Source organism: Myiozetetes cayanensis, unplaced genomic scaffold (assembly GCF_022539395.1).
Source record: "Myiozetetes cayanensis isolate MyiCay16 unplaced genomic scaffold, myiCay2020 scf5-8, whole genome shotgun sequence".
In the NCBI taxonomy this organism is placed as follows: Eukaryota; Metazoa; Chordata; class Aves; order Passeriformes; family Tyrannidae; genus Myiozetetes; species Myiozetetes cayanensis.
Window position 1 is genome coordinate 17274340 of NW_026087742.1, and position 15581 is coordinate 17289920.

General features: G+C 39.4%; 1 protein-coding gene across 1 annotated transcript; it reads left to right on the forward strand.

Annotated features, from left to right (window-relative positions):
• Positions 1 to 1215: 1215 nt before the first annotated feature.
• On the forward strand, positions 1216 to 15477 carry IFT57 (intraflagellar transport 57). Its single transcript, XM_050333583.1, has 11 exons — positions 1216 to 1371; positions 2591 to 2753; positions 3816 to 3934; positions 4847 to 4937; positions 8205 to 8273; positions 8803 to 8925; positions 10904 to 10975; positions 11561 to 11692; positions 12606 to 12668; positions 14445 to 14511; positions 15039 to 15477. The coding sequence occupies exons 1-11, from the start codon at positions 1277 to 1279 to the stop codon at positions 15215 to 15217; spliced, it is 1173 nt and encodes a 390-aa protein (XP_050189540.1). The 5' UTR covers positions 1216 to 1276; the 3' UTR covers positions 15218 to 15477.
• The last annotated feature ends 104 nt before the right edge of the window (positions 15478 to 15581 follow it).

The window sequence follows — 15581 nt, forward strand, 5'->3', positions numbered from 1 at the left end:
CCGGACAGTTCAGGCCCTGCATGTGCTATCTGGTTTCCTGTAGAAGAAATGACAGAATGATTCAAATATTTTCTGGAAGAGAGCTTACAAAAAACCCAAATAAAATGCAGGAAGAAGTCAGAAGAAGAGGTGTCTCTCTTCAAAGGCCTTGTCTGGTGTCAGCAGTACACAGGTGAGGTTTGCCTCCTACATTCAGTGAATCACAGACTCATTTAGGTTGGAAAAGAACTCTGAGATCAAGTCCAAACTTTGACTGATTGCCACCTTGTCAATAAGGTGCTGCAACCTGCTGTTTCTTGAACACCTCCAGGGATGGTGACTCCACCACCTCCCTGGGCAGCCCATTCCAAAGCTTGACAACAATTTCTGTGAATTTCTCCTAATGTCCAACCTCAACCTCCCCTGGTGCAGCTTGAGGCTGTGTCCTCTTGTCCTGTCATTAGTTGCCTGGGAGAAGTCACTGACTCCCAGCTGGCTACAACCTCCTTTCAGGGAGCTGTAAAGAGTGATAAGGTCTCCCTGAGCTTTCTCTTCTCCAGGCTAAGCCCCTGCAGCTCCTCCAGCTGCTCCCCATCAGACTTGTGCTCCAGACCCTTCCCCAGCTCTGCCGCCCTTCTCTGGGCACACTCCAGCATCTCAGTGTCCCTCCTGAACTGAGCGGTCCAGAACCGGACACAGCACTCGAAGTACCTCACCAGTGCCAAGTACATTCCCGGGAGTCCCAGCTTTCCCACGCGCTCCCTTCCCCACCACCCCGCGGCACTTCCAGCCGCCGGCCGCAACTGACCTCCCGCTACAGCTCCTCAGCTCCCGAGACTTACTCTTCCAGCTGCAGAGTACCGCACCTGAGGCCGCGAGACGCTGCCCGCCCTGCGCCGGCACCGTGCGAGGCGCTGGGAAGCTCGTGGGAACCGGGAAAGTTAAAGATCCAGCGGCACCGGGAGGAGCGGCCGGGCCACACCCCCGCCATATATGGTGATGATGGGCGGGGTTACTCTGCCCCGTGAGCGCTGATTGGTCGGGGGGCGTGGCCGGCCCGCCCCAGGCCGCTTTGCCTTGGTTACGGGCGGCCGAGATGGCGGAGGAGGCCGGGATGGGCCGGCGGGGGGATCGGGATCGGGATCGGGATCGGGATCGGGATCGGGATCGGGATCGGGATCGGGATCGGGATCGGGATCGGGAGCGGGAGCGGGAGCGGGAGCGGGAGCGGGAGCGGGAGCGGGAGCGGCCGGCGGACGAGGGGCCGGCAGAGCGCGGCCCCGGCGCGGCCTTTCACATGTTCGTGGTCATGGAGGACCTGCTGGACAAGCTGAAGCTGCTGAGCTGCGAGGAGGAGGCGCTGAGGCGCCACAACATGCGGCCGCTCTCCAGGTGCTCCTGGCCCAGCGCGGCGGCGGGAGGGGTCGGAGGGCGAGAAGTCCCAGGGAAAGAAGGAGGGCAGGTCCCGGCTGGCAGGTCCAGCCAGGTCCTGGCTCAAGGCAAAACCAGCCAGAGGCACAGCTTCCCGTGTCATCTGGAAGCTTTCAAAACGCCGAAGGCTGAGATGTGATAAGTAAATAGCACTTGAGCTTCCCTGCCCCCCGACAGGTACTGGAAAGCTGCAGGCCAAGGTACCTGTGCCAGAAATAGTTCTACCTAAATTCTAAATAATTCTGAATAATCCCGAGTGTCTTGAATTCAGCGTAACTATTTGTGGGGAGTATATATTTTTTGACCCTTTGCAAAAAGGGTCTTGGATCCATTCTTGTTAAGTTTGGGTTTTCATATCCATCTGGGTTTTCATATCCATATCCATTTCTTCATATGTTTGTTTGGTTTTTTTTTTTTAATTATCGGGGGAGCAGGAAACTTGGGAAATGGGACCAATATGTTCCAAACATCCACCTACCCAAATAACTTCCAAACCCATCTTGTCAGGTTCAACCAGGCTCCACAGCAGCGTGTCACAGTTAAGCTTTCTGTAAGCAACATTTTGGTAGGTAGGCAGTCCAGATTATTCCCTGGTTGGGAAGCAGGCTCAAGCATGAGCACAGCAGCTGTAAATTGGTTCTAGCGAGCTGTCAGACCATTGGGATGTTTGGAGCAGGGAAGCAAGGGATACTTGAATGGATCTATTGCATAGGTTCTCCATTAGCCAGTGGTAGTATTTTTATGAAGTGATGGGATTCTGCATCTCTATAATGGTAACAGAATTGAGCTCATCGCGATTTGAGACTGCTCAGGTAAACAACTCCTCCAAGTTGCTCCTCCAACGAGGGGAGTAAGTTTAGTTTGTGTGGAAATGTTAATTTGGTGGTGTTTAACTGAAGGTATCCTGCTGGCAGGAGAGAGGAGTACCCAGTTTCTATTTGATTCCTTGGAAATTAATGTTGATTAATAGCTCACTCAAAGCTGGAAACAAGTGAGCTGGATTGTGAAAACTTAGCCTGCTGTGATTACGTGTGAAACCAGGCATCCTGAATTTAGTTCAGATGGATTGCTCATTGAGAAAGTCAGAGAAAGAAACTGCTCTGTGGTGTGTGCTGGCCTGTAATGCTGTAAGAGCTCCAGGAGCTCATAATATTTGTCATTCTTCCTGCTTTTGAAACAGGCACTACTTTGCACTACCCACCAATCCTGGTGAGCAGTTCTTCATGTTTTGCACGCTCGCTGCTTGGCTGATCACGAAAGCGGGACGTCCCTTCGAGCAGCCCCAGGAGTGCGATGACCCCAACGCGGTGATATCGAACGTGCTCTCGGAACTGCGGTCCTTTGTAAGTGTTGAACAGGCTGTTTTCCCAGGTGTATGTCAGACATGTGCATCACCTTCAGAAAGAACCACAATCACACACTTCCGCTCCTTCCTGCTTCTGTTTGCACAAGGACCGGTCAGACTTCTCCTATTTATAAGTTTCTACTGTGTTACTTAGTTAATTGGAAGTTTATACACTTGCTAATTATTTTAGCACTGCAGAAAATGGTCTTATAATAATATATATGATTCCAATTACTTTTGTTCTACAAAATGGATTGAACTGGGTTTACTTTTTGTAGTGCCACATATGTTGCTCATTTATAGTAGCATAATTTGCAGAGATTTTATCTGGAAAGTTTGCACAGTTCTTGTGATCCTGCTCCTGCCATGGTCAGTGGTATAATTCACAGTGAAGGGAATGGTTCACAATGGTGTTCATGTTTTCTTCTTTTTTTTGGTAAGAAGTAAAAGGTTGTATAAACTGCCAGGAAGTATTGGGATTTTTTTTTCAAATTAAAAAAAAAAAAAAAACCAACAAAAACAAAGGTCAGGAAAATATATCAACTTACAGAAAGTATGATCTTATGGAAGATTATACTACAGTGGAGCTGTGATGTTAAGACTGTTCTCTAAAGGAGTTAAACCATAACAAACGAATATTTTCATTCTATATGACAGCAATAAATAAAAATATTTTATAAATAAAATCTGGAGCAAACAAAACAATGTTGAAAAGCTGGTGTTTAAGTCTCAGGACTCGAGTTTCTCCACAGCTGTTCTTACCTTTGCCAGCTTGTCACCTGTGAGCTTGACCATCCATCTCTCTTGTGGCTGCTGACTCTTCTGCTCCCTATGAGTATCCTTGTTACCACGTGCTTTAAGGTTTCTACACTGCATTGGGATGTTTTCTTTTCCCTTCTGTTGCCTGACTGGAGCTGCATTAAGGGAAGAACGTAAATTAACATTAATAAAATCTTCACACACAAGGGATGCCTTGGTTTTAGTGTAAAAAAATATTTTCTCCCTGCGAGGAAACTCAGATCAATGGGCCATTAATAAATAGCACGTCTCTTTATTTTAGGGAAGGCCTGTGGATTTTCCTCCCTCAAAATTAAAGGCTGGTTGTGGAGAGCAAGTGTGCTATGTTCTTGATTGTTTAGCTGAAGAAGCCTTGAAACACACCGGCTTTAGCTGGAAAAGGTATAATACACTTTTAAGCATCCTCCCTTATGCACTGATTTCCAGCAAACAGATGTAAGTTGTAATGGTAAAGACAAAACCTAGTAATGACTAAAAATGTTTTACTTGACATTTCTTGAGATGCAAAATTCAACTAGGCTTGAAGCACTGGGACCAATTAATTCCTAATGCAATTTCACACAACTTAGTCTATTACCAGCAAGCCTGAGTTTGGACCATTATTAGACTTAGCTAATTAAGATGTAACTGATGACCTTTTTTTGGTCATTTCCCTATGCATAACTCCTTGTTAATCTGACAGTTGAGTTGAAATATTTAATGTCCCTTTAGGTTCTAACAATCAGTTCTTAACCTCTTCAGCTGGAGGTATGCACAGTATGATCATGTTACAAGTAGGGTACAGTAGTTTTATTTAATATGAAGGAAACATTAGGAGAAATTAGATCACAGATAATTTCAAGTGTATGAAAATGTGTTTAAAAGTGTTCTTTATTTCATTCCTTCACTCTGATGGGCTTTGAAATGGATATAGCAAAGTTAATACACAAATTCCAACGTGAGCTGCAAATAAGTCTGTGGTGACTTGCACTTGAATTTTAAGAGGTTAGACCAAAAGAGAAAACCAAAATTTACTCCCCAGATGTTTTTGTATTATGAATGTACTGTACTGTTTGGCATAGTAAATAATCCTTACTTTTAAGATAAAGTGCAAGATAAACAATGCAAGATAAACAAAGTCTTTTAAGGCTGTTAATTTATTTGTTTAAATATGTGAAATGCTAATCACTGTCTCATTATATTCCACACCATCCCTACTTCTCATAAAATGTTTTGTTTGCTAAGGAGCAATTTACAGAAGTATTTACAATTTACTGTGTTTAAAAGCTCTGCTGCTCTTTGAATTAATTTCAGGCCAGCATATCCAACAGAAGAGCTAGAAGAAGAAGAAATAACAGAAGATGATGCAGAATTGACACTTAATAAATTGGAAGAGGATGTTGCAGTAGGTTTATGCTTTGATGATACTAGTATTGGTCAGCTATCAGCACATTTTTATTCACTGTTCATTTTGCTTGGCTTTGTTTATGAAGTCCTTTCTATTAGCTGTTCAGTTTTTTTCCCTGTGGCTCCATTCCTGCATCATCAGATTCTCTGTAGAGTTTTTTGTTGCTTTTCAGATAAGGTTGTGAACTCATTGAGACAGAGCACATGTTCTTATGTGCAGTGGAATCTAACCATGCATTAAAATCACAGAGATTCAGAGTTGTGTTCTACTGATGCAAGCTCTTGATGTTAAACAAAACTTCAATCCCTGTTTAAAGAATTGGCTAAAATTTGCCCAGTGCTAAAATTTGCCCAATAAAAAATTTGCATATTGTACTCACTCTGTTGTATAGTGAGTACAATACAGTGCTCACTATTGTAACTTAGGTTTCATGCAAATAGGAAACTAACTTTGGTATTTAGTTTGTCTGAAATTTGGGAACAGAGTAGATGGAGAAGAACAACTGGAAATAGAATGTTTATTTAAAAATACCAACAAAGATCTGAATAGAGGTTGCAGAATTGTTGTTGTAGACAAAGGTCATAGGAGCTCATTGCTATATATTCCATGAATGCAGTGGTAATAGTATTCCATCATTAATTCTGGCTGAAGAGTAAGTCTTTCTGTGTGCTTCAAAATGCCTTTTATCAAAAAGATGGCAATGTTTGAGGATCAATTGTTTTATTTATTCCTACTTTTTAACTGTAATAATTACAGTGAAGTTGTCATGGCTATGAAACAGCCTATGAAATATACCTGTAAGTTCTAATATGCTTTTAGGACTTACTGATGAATGGATGTTGAGGAGAAGTTCTTTCTGGCTGACAGACTTTCTCAGAAGATTAGTTTTATGAGAGATGGAGTCTCGCTGTAACCTGGTAGCTTAATGTGATCACAAGACATTGGCATGTTAACAGGCATGTTTTGTCTCTGTGAAATGAGTCCTTTTGCTGCTAACTTAAACTGGATTTTTCTGGAGAGGATGTTAGCTGAGGACAATTAAAGTGAAAATTTCAGAAAGAAATTAATTTCACATCCGATTTCTGCAAAAATTGATGATTCTGTGCAAGATAAATGTAGATCAAAACCAAAACACTGAAAGCTGTGAGCCTGGGAGTGGTCACTTGCCATGTCAGTAAAAATTACTTGAGGGAAAAACAATTTTCTGGAGTGCTAAGGCCGAGCAATATTGAATAGAAAATGCCACAGCTATCCCACTTTTGTGTTCAATTGCTTGGGGAAAAATAAAGGTCAGAATGTTGGAAATAGAGTGCCAGTAATGTTTTCATATGATTATAGTCCCAATTTGTAGGGCACAGTAGTCCACAATAATGTAACAGTTGAAGAGTTTACTTCTCCTCTTCATTTTCTCTCAGTCTTCCTTAGTATTACATTATTTTGCTTATTTTTATTAGCCAAGAAAAATTCCAAACTCCAATTCTTAAATTTCATACAATACGCAACTGTTGTGATGCGGCTGTCTGGTTGCGTTTTTATCAGCTTTCAATTCTCCACAGAAAAAGTTCTTGAATAATTATGAGAAGAATAAGAGACGTTCTGTGTTGCATTTTTGACCAGCCTCAGAAACATGAGCTGTTGGCTGAAAGGTTTAAATAGGAAAACAGTCATCTGCCTGCTCTTTTCTGTATCTTGTTAAGGTCTAAGCTGCCTAAATGGGGAAGCAGGCATGAAACAGTTAACTAAAGCACAGTTGAAGGCCTTCAGAGAACCTCTGGGTTTGCTCTAGGCCATGATTTTCACAACTAACTGTTCTGTTGGCTCTTCTGAATTGTGTGTTAATAAAACCATTGAGGTTTTACTGCCTTACTAGGTATTTTGTTCCCAGGTGGTTTATACCAAGCAGATACTCAGGTTTTAGAGCCCCTTGTGGTTCTACAGGGACTAATTATAGGCCAGTGTAAGTTTCTTCCCTCAGTCCATTGTTGCTGCCAGTATATTGATATTAGCTGTACCCATAACTGAATTTAGCAATATTTCCAGTAGTTATATGCTAGCCATGAGTTTCATTGATTGTTATTTGGGTTTGATTCTTCTCAATAAAATTGATGAGGCAGAGACAAGTCTAGTCTGTAAATCAGAACTGTAAAAGTTTTGTAAATCTTGGAGAATTGGGTAGCCTGCACTACGTGGCCAGCAGTACTGAGGCTGGGTGTGCAAGGAAATCTGCACAGTTTGGGTTCTCAGTTCTGATAACTAGTCTTGTTGTTCTGGTAGGATGGTCTGTGAAGTCCTGCACAAATACTTATTGTCCAGGTAGCAAAAGATAGTCCCCATCTAGTTGCCAGTAATTTCTTGCAAGTATTCAGGGACTAGGGGTCAAACATGCCAGAAGAAAACAGTGGTCCCTGTTGGTTACAAACTGGGTAGAGTAGAAGAAAGAAGAATAAGCTCCAAGGTTTTCACTGAGTCTTGAAGGGTTCTTCACTAAGACCTCTGTTATTGCAGCTTTCATAATTTGTCTAGAAAGGAGGTGGATGGTGAAATTTCAGTTTCAGTAGAAAAGCCAGTTAACAGAAGGACAACGTGTATGAGGGTGAAGTGTATGGGTGATGAAATGGCAGGTGAAATACAGCGTAGATAGATGGAGGGTAATGCACAGAAAATGCATGTTATGGGTGATGGGCTCTAGGCTGGTCATAGTCACTGAAGAATGCAATTTTGAGACTATAATAGAGAATTCTGTAAAACTCTCAGTCCAGTGTGTGGTCTCATGGGCAAGAAAACAAACCAGTTGCCTTAATTTCAATTGTGTTATTCTGAACACTTAAAATATGGCATCATTCTGCAACTCCAGCATGTAGTGCAAACATGTAGTGCAAACAACATCTTGAAAACTGTATTCAAGTCTGGGTGCGGTTTGGTTTTTTGTTTGGTTTGGTTTTATTGTTAAGGTAAAGCTTTAAGAAATGTAAAAACTGCAGTTACCATACAACTTTTGATAATGGCCCATTTGATGTGAGTGGGCTTAGGTTTAGGGGGATTTTTTGGTTGTTTGTTTTATTTTTTTAATGCTGGGGTAGCTTTCATCTTTCATCTTGTCTCGGGTATTGTGTCTGTTCATAAGCTCTATTATAAACTCCCCATGTCTTGTTTTGTTCAGAAATATGGAATTTAATACTTCTTGTTCTGTGCTCCTGTAAAATGAAACTATGGAGAAAGATTGTACAATACCTACTGAAGTCTAACTTTGCAACTTTCCTTAAGGAAGAAGAATCAGACAACGAAGAAAATTATATTGACCTGAATGTCCTAAAGGCACAAACATACAGATCAGTAAGTTGTTACACATCAGTCCTCTCTTGAAGGGTTTTTAAATCTGTAGCAGCAGTTTGTTTCTGTTGATTTAAATCTGAAAATCCCTGTGTAGTCTGAACTTGAAAAAATATTCCAACTGAAATGAATCAGCTTATTTTAAAGGAACCATGTGCAGCTAGTTTCTAAATTGATATCACTGAAGGACTGCTAGAATATTTGCTGGAGATTTTTTGCAGAAACATCTAGGGAAACATGATACTTGTTTCTTGAATGTATTTTAAACTACAGATACAAATGCAAACACCATTTCTGAAATGTAATTTCTTATTATATACATTTAACTCTTTTCAATTCTAAGTTTGATGAGAAGATATGTTACAATTCCTAATCTTTATGAATTCAAAGAAAGCCATTAAAGAAATCTGTTATGTCTGTAGTCTAGATAATTCTTGATATAAATATTTTTCTAAATATGAATTATAATGATTTCTAACAGTTCTCACTGTGCATAACAATATTTCCTATACAAACTGTGATTTTTACACAGGACATGAATGAAACTTCAAAGCAAGAAGAGATTTTACAGTCCACGACAGATGCAGCAGAGTGGAATCTGGAAGTGGAACGTGTGCTTCCACAGCTGAAAGTTACAGTCAGGACTGATAATAAGGTACCTGAGAATGGATCTGTGTGTGTACACATGCTGATTAAAATGTTATTTCAGTCAGTGTTGTTTATCTTCCATTTACAGTTTTTGTCTTTTGTCATGCCAAGACTTGTGAATAAATGGGCTCTCCAGTGCTGTCTTGTCTGAACCTTTGCCACTTACTTTGACCACAGAAGCGATAATTTTCAGTAGGGTGTTTTCTCAATATTATATAGTACTTTTTTCTGCTACTTACAGGGCACCTTATTTCTGTATATTTACTTCTGCATATTTATTTCTATGTATTTGCTCAGTGGAAACTTCTTCAATCCTTTGACATTTCCAATGTATTCACACTTCTGAAAAATTATACCCTTAGTTTACCAACTCTTAAAACATTGTCCTGGAAGAGAGCTGATGAACTTCTTTCAACTGTTCCATTTGTCAACCACATGAAAGGTTGATTGTATGGAATTCATCTTTCTGAACTTTACGTAACAGTACAGTTGGTCTCTACCTCTCATCTGGTCATTATGTGCTTTCCTTATGTTTTGCAAAAAGAAATTTTTCAGTGGATTTTGCTTACCAAATTTTTAGATAACTATCTCAAGGTGAAATTCATCATGTGTATATATCATATGTATATTCATTATGAGTATTTCTCTCCAATATCTGTTTCAAGTAGTCTGGAATGAGCAGCTTATAAGTAGACATCTACCTTTGGCTAGACCAAACCTAGGACCATTCCTGGCATTGCCATGAGCATTCTTTCTAGGAGCTTGTGTAGCACACACAGATCAGAGCAGTATTGAAATCGTTCATTTGTAGTGACCCAGCTACTTGGGGTGTTGGATCAATCTGCAGCAGTGATATATCAGTACAATACATACACATGAATGCAATGAAAGATAATTATCTTGCCAAAAACAGGGGCGCTCTCAACTGTCTGCTGAACTGCTTGCCTGTCTTACACTGTCCTGCATTCTTCTATGTGAAGAATTGCCTGGTTCAGACCATTTTTCTGTGATCGTCAGCAAGCCCATCTGTTGCAGAGAACATGATGCTTGATTCTCACAGTAAGGAATTAAAACTTAATAAAGACATACATGAAAAATTAAAGCCACTGTAGGATCTATGGTTTACCATCTTCCAGCTTAATGCACCATCTCTTGGCTGTAAGGAATGTGTCAAAATGACCATGAAAAGAGGATTATTCTTTTTCTAGCTTCTGTGCTTTCATGCTTTCAGAAATAGCTGGATAGAAGTGTTTGGCCTTTTTCCATTCTACAAGAAAGGCATCATATTCTGTTTCCTAAGCTGTGCATGTAAAAGTAGTACCAGGAGAGTGTTAATGGTTTAATCAATGACATTAGAAACTAGAACTTAATTGTAAAGTCCTGTGACAATTCACAGCACCTTTTCTCATCCCACATCCCTGAGTCCATGTATGTTTCCTATAATCCAGAAGGTGGAAGTAATTTTCCCTCTTTTAATTATGTCCCATTATCAAAACCAAGTTTAGGTATTTCTGCCTCTTTCATTTCTGTTCATTCTCCTGGTATCCGTAAGGTCTAAAATAGAAAGGGAAGAACTGATAGTCTGGAGCTGTAGGATTTGGGCATCTAAAGCATTAATTTTGTCTATGAATAAACTGAGCTAGTGCAGCTACATTCAGTATTTTCAGTATTTGTGTCCAGAGTGTTTTCTAGCAGTAATAGTTCCGTGAAGATCAGACTCTCAAAAGCAGAGCTGCTGTGGGTATCAGTGAGGATGTCAGTGTTTGTTTATCGATCTCAGTGTCACATGTGACATTTAGGAGATTTACAAATTGTGTCACATTGAGCAAGTGCCTCTGGCTATGAATATAGCAGGGGCAGAATGATATGTGGTAATAAATAAATAAAAGAGAACTGACCCTGCTTTGCGTACCCGCCTTTTTTAGTAACCAGAGGAGGATAAAAGTTGTACTTACCTATGTTTTAATTTGTGACATCTTTTTTAGGATTGGAGGATTCATGTAGATCAAATGCACCAGCATAAGGATGGAATTGATTCTTCTTTGAAAGAAACTAGGGTATGTCTTGTATGTACAGATTATTTCACTGATCTATCAGCATTTTCATTTTCTCTTTTATTTGATATGCATTAAGAACCAAACTGATTTCTTTTTCCTTCATTTTATTTGTGCTATTGCTGTTAAACGAAAAAGGGAAAAATATGATAATGATGGTTAGGGACAGTGTGACTGGCAAAATACCTTGTGAGAAAGAGTTGTATGTGTGAGGATTAACTGGGATATCAGGATTCAGTAATGTATGCATTACCATAAGTACATGCTGACTGCAGAAGGCAAAATAGAATAATAAAATCCGAAAATAAGTGCTGATAAAAAACCCCCAATACTGTCAAATACTGTTGCTGGAGTAACATACTGACATTGACATTTGTGATGGAAGCAGTAAAGCTTGAAATATGTGTTTTGTTGGAGGTGGGCAAACCAGAACACGTTGGGAATAACTTTTTGTTGGCTAAACACAGCATTTCTGTACTATTTTCTCTCTCACTATAGTCTTCCATATCCTTTCTTAACTACAGCATCATTTCAGTACTCTTTGTGTACTATCTTTATACTTTCAACCCAGAGAATGTGATTTTCTAGGGTTATCTTGACAAACTCCATAATGAGATCAGCAGAACACTGGAGAAGATCAATAGCAGGGAAAAGTACATCAACAATCAGTTGGAGCACTTGATTCAAGAATACCGTTCAGCCCAAGCCTTGCTGAGTGAGGTATTGCTGATCTTTTGTTGTTGCCTTCTCTAGTATTAACTTGCTATAAAGTGAGGATAGAGGCCAAGAAGAAGTGGAGTGAATTATCTATGAATTTTGCTGTTGGATATAAAGCAGGGGACATGTTGATTAGTTGTAAAATTATATTCTTCCTAAGCTAAACTAGCAATTTTTTTTCAACTGTTCTACCAGGCAAAGTAAATGTTTTTTGCCTGAGTATTATCTAAATCTGTTCCGGTCTTGAGCAGCTAGTAAATTGCTAGTTCTGTTTTCCGTGTGCAGTTCACACATGTGTCAGGACTGGAGAAGCTACAGTCTCAGTCCAACATCCATCTCTTAGACTGAGTACTCGTGCTAATGTGCACAAAGCACTCTGCTTATTTGCTTTTCTTAGTTTTTATGCCAATAGAGTGTTGTCTGAGAAGCTTTTTGATACCCTAGTTAGGAGGCCTGTTTAAGCTGCCTGTTGGCAAGCCCTCCTGTTTGTGGTAATAAGACTTAAACAGGATTTGACCTCGGTGCTTTCTGTTTGCCTTGCTGTTAAACTTTTAAGTATCTTCAAGATAGTAATTTACTGTTGACAAAGTACTGTTCTGGGCTTCAGAATTCAGTTCTGTTGCGTTCTGGCAAATTTTCTTTATGTCTATTTCCTCATGTCAGTGATTAAAAAACATACTCCTTATCTGGTGTGTATTTGGTAATTACAGTTTTGAGAACTGCTTTAAAGTTCTGAATGATAGGCATTACAGGGGCCGATGTTTCAAGCCTGTCCTCATTTGTAAATGTCATTGGGACTTTGTGGGAGAGTTTCTGGAATTGGAACATGTGAGAGCAAGTTTTGGTGTTTTCTCTGAGCTATCTGCATACATCTCTTCAACTCTGTCATTACAGCAACAAGCATGTTTCTTTCCAGGCTAAAGAGAAGTACCAGGAGGGAAGTGGAGGAGTAATTGAAAGGACTAGAGTGCTTTCTGAGGTAAAACACATCTTATTTTAAAACAGTCTTCAGAGAGTCATCATTTAGTGTTTATAGTTTAATGAAACCAGTTCTTTCTGGTTTGTTCTCATGTTAAAGATTAATGTTTGTTAAGGAGAGGTGATCTAGTCCAGTGCCTAAATTTTAAACCAGGGCTGCCATTGATTTTTAACTCATGAATCGTGAGCTCAGTTTGTAAATGAGGGTAAGTGTTCTGTATTTTATAACTCATGTCCTAGAATTATTGAAGAGTAATAAGTCATATCCATAAATTCTTTGGAAGAAGAAAAGCTCAACTGTTAATTTTTAGTTGAAATTAACAATTTGAAATTTTCATTTTCCAGGCACTTAAAAGCAATATTTGCTAAATATTAACTTTTTCCATACATGAAATTATACACAAATCTGTGGTGGTTTTTTTTTGCCTTTAAATCACTGCTCTGACAAATTCAAAGAAAAATCTCCAGACTCCTAACTGCCTCCACAAATTGAGTGTTTCATGGCATGTCATGTAGAATTATGGCCTGATTTCCAAATACTTCAACCCGTTGTCCGACTCTGAAATTATTTTTTAATGGCTCTGTTTGAGTTTGAGCAACCCACTTCCTTTATTACACAATAAAGTCTCTGGAATAAGTAACATAAAATAGATTACACATTAAGAATGTGCTGGAAATTGTGGAACAAGTTTGAGCTGTTTTAAGATCGAATAGTTCAGTTAGGAGGGATCTACAGTGATCACCTAGTCCAACTGCAGTAGGTAATACAGCAGTTTAATGGGAGTTTTCTGGCAAAGATTTCTGAGCATATGAATTCTGCAGAATTAGAGCTGCTTTCTATTTCACTCTCAAGGAAGTAGGTTTGAAAAAGAATGTATTTTACGATGACTTGAGATTTATAATGTGTTTGTGCTTTGGAAGCTGATAGACTCATTAGTGATGATGAATATATTAGTGGTTGGCACCCTTCAAACTATGTAGATGCATTGGTGCATATCTGAGATAAACTAGACACGTTGGATGTTCCTGCTGATCTGCCTTCAGTGCAGTCAAACCTCAGCCCGCTCGGGGATACCGTTACCACTGCAGGCGTGCAGGAATGGTTCTTTGTTGTTACTGAGAAGGCTCATTGAAGCCCTAATAAAGGGCTGCTTATAAATTACAGACAAAAATACTGAATTATTACCTTGACTGTACTGTAGAATGATATATTTGGGTTTTCTTCATTGTCTACAAAGGCAGACTGGTCGATAGATAGTCAGTGCTGAAATGCATTTTTATTCTTCCTACGTGCACTTTACATACCTGTACCTGTGCCAGTGCCAGCAGGCTTGACTGCTGCACCGTCTTGTGCTGCTTCCCAGGTTTCCACAGTTAGATGTTGAAGTCTTGACACTTCCAGACAGGCAGCAGGCATGGTTATTTGGTGAATCTTGGCCTGCAAGGATATTGATTCCTATCTTCTTCCATCCAGCGTCACACTTTGTGTGAAAACTTACTTTGTTGTTTTCATTCGGGATGGGCAGACTCTCAGTAACACCATGCTGTTTGTTCAACTTGTTACTCTTTTTGCTTTTGTGTAATTTTTTTACAACATTAATGTAGTTAAAGTTAAATTACGATTTTCTGAATGTTTGGAAAAAATTCTTCCTCTGTATTCAACAAGAAAGATAGATTATTTATTTTTTTTTTTAACTAATGCAGTTATTCAGCAGAGATTTTTTTCTTTTAACTTGACATTCATCTAGTTTAATTAAGGAAAAATATCTCTTTTAAGATTACAGAAGTATTAGAGAAAGTAAAGCAAGAAACAGAGGAGAAAGGAAGCAGTATGACTGATGGTGGTAAGTATGTTTTTGCTTCAAACCAAAAACTCTTTTTCTTAGTGACAGGTACATAATTTATACTTGATTAAAGAAAAATAAAACAAGAGCAATTATAAGGAGCAATATGATGCAGCAGCAGCATCATAATAGTAGGAAGTGAGGGATTAGAAACATTATTTAATAACTCTTCACAGGTAGAGATAACCCTTTGTTGAAGGTGTCTTGTGTTCTCTACCAAACCTCAAGTCAGGTATGGCGATGAGGCTTTCAGCTGAGCAAAACACATAATTGAAAAACCTGTCTTAATGCTGATGCAAATCTTTATGAAGATCTTAGATGTCAAGAAAAGAGCAAAATTATCATTGCCTATTTCTGTCTTTATAATGTTTTGCATATTAAAAATGATGTATCTACAATCATGTCTTTAGAGTAGAACGCCCTTTTGTTCATTCAGCTCTTCAATTTTAAGGAGTGAAGTATAGAAAACAATGCTTTTGTGTTGAGTAGCTGTCAGAGTTCCACTGTTTATCTTTTTTTTTGAACAGCTCCTCTAGTGAAGATTAAACAGGCCTTGACAAAATTGAAGCAAGAAACCATTCAGATGGACATACAGATTGGTGTGATGGAACACACATTACTCCAGTCAAAGCTGAAAGAGAAGTCCAATATGACTAGAGATATGCATGCAACAATGATTCCAGAAGCCCCAGTAGGGGCCTATTAAAATTATTTGGACCTGACTTGGTTTGCCCAAAATACAGTTTTCTACCATTTGCTTTTCTGTGAGTTCAGAGGTTTTGTTTTTGTTGGGGGGGGGGGGGATTATGTTTTTTTCTTGTTCCTTTTTAATAAGATGCTTGTTGTGCACTTTTTAAAGCGGTAACATTCACACTTTGGACTCAGTGTGGAGCCATGTTTATTTTTGTGCTGTAAAGATTTACTGCAGATCTCTTCCAGATATACAAATAAATTCTTATTAATGAAGATGTCTCTACTTCATTGGAGAATTAACATTGTAGTGTGGAAGTCTATAGAGTGATACTGACAGCCTGCAATCTTGATACTCTGCAGTGCTGAAAGGAAATTAC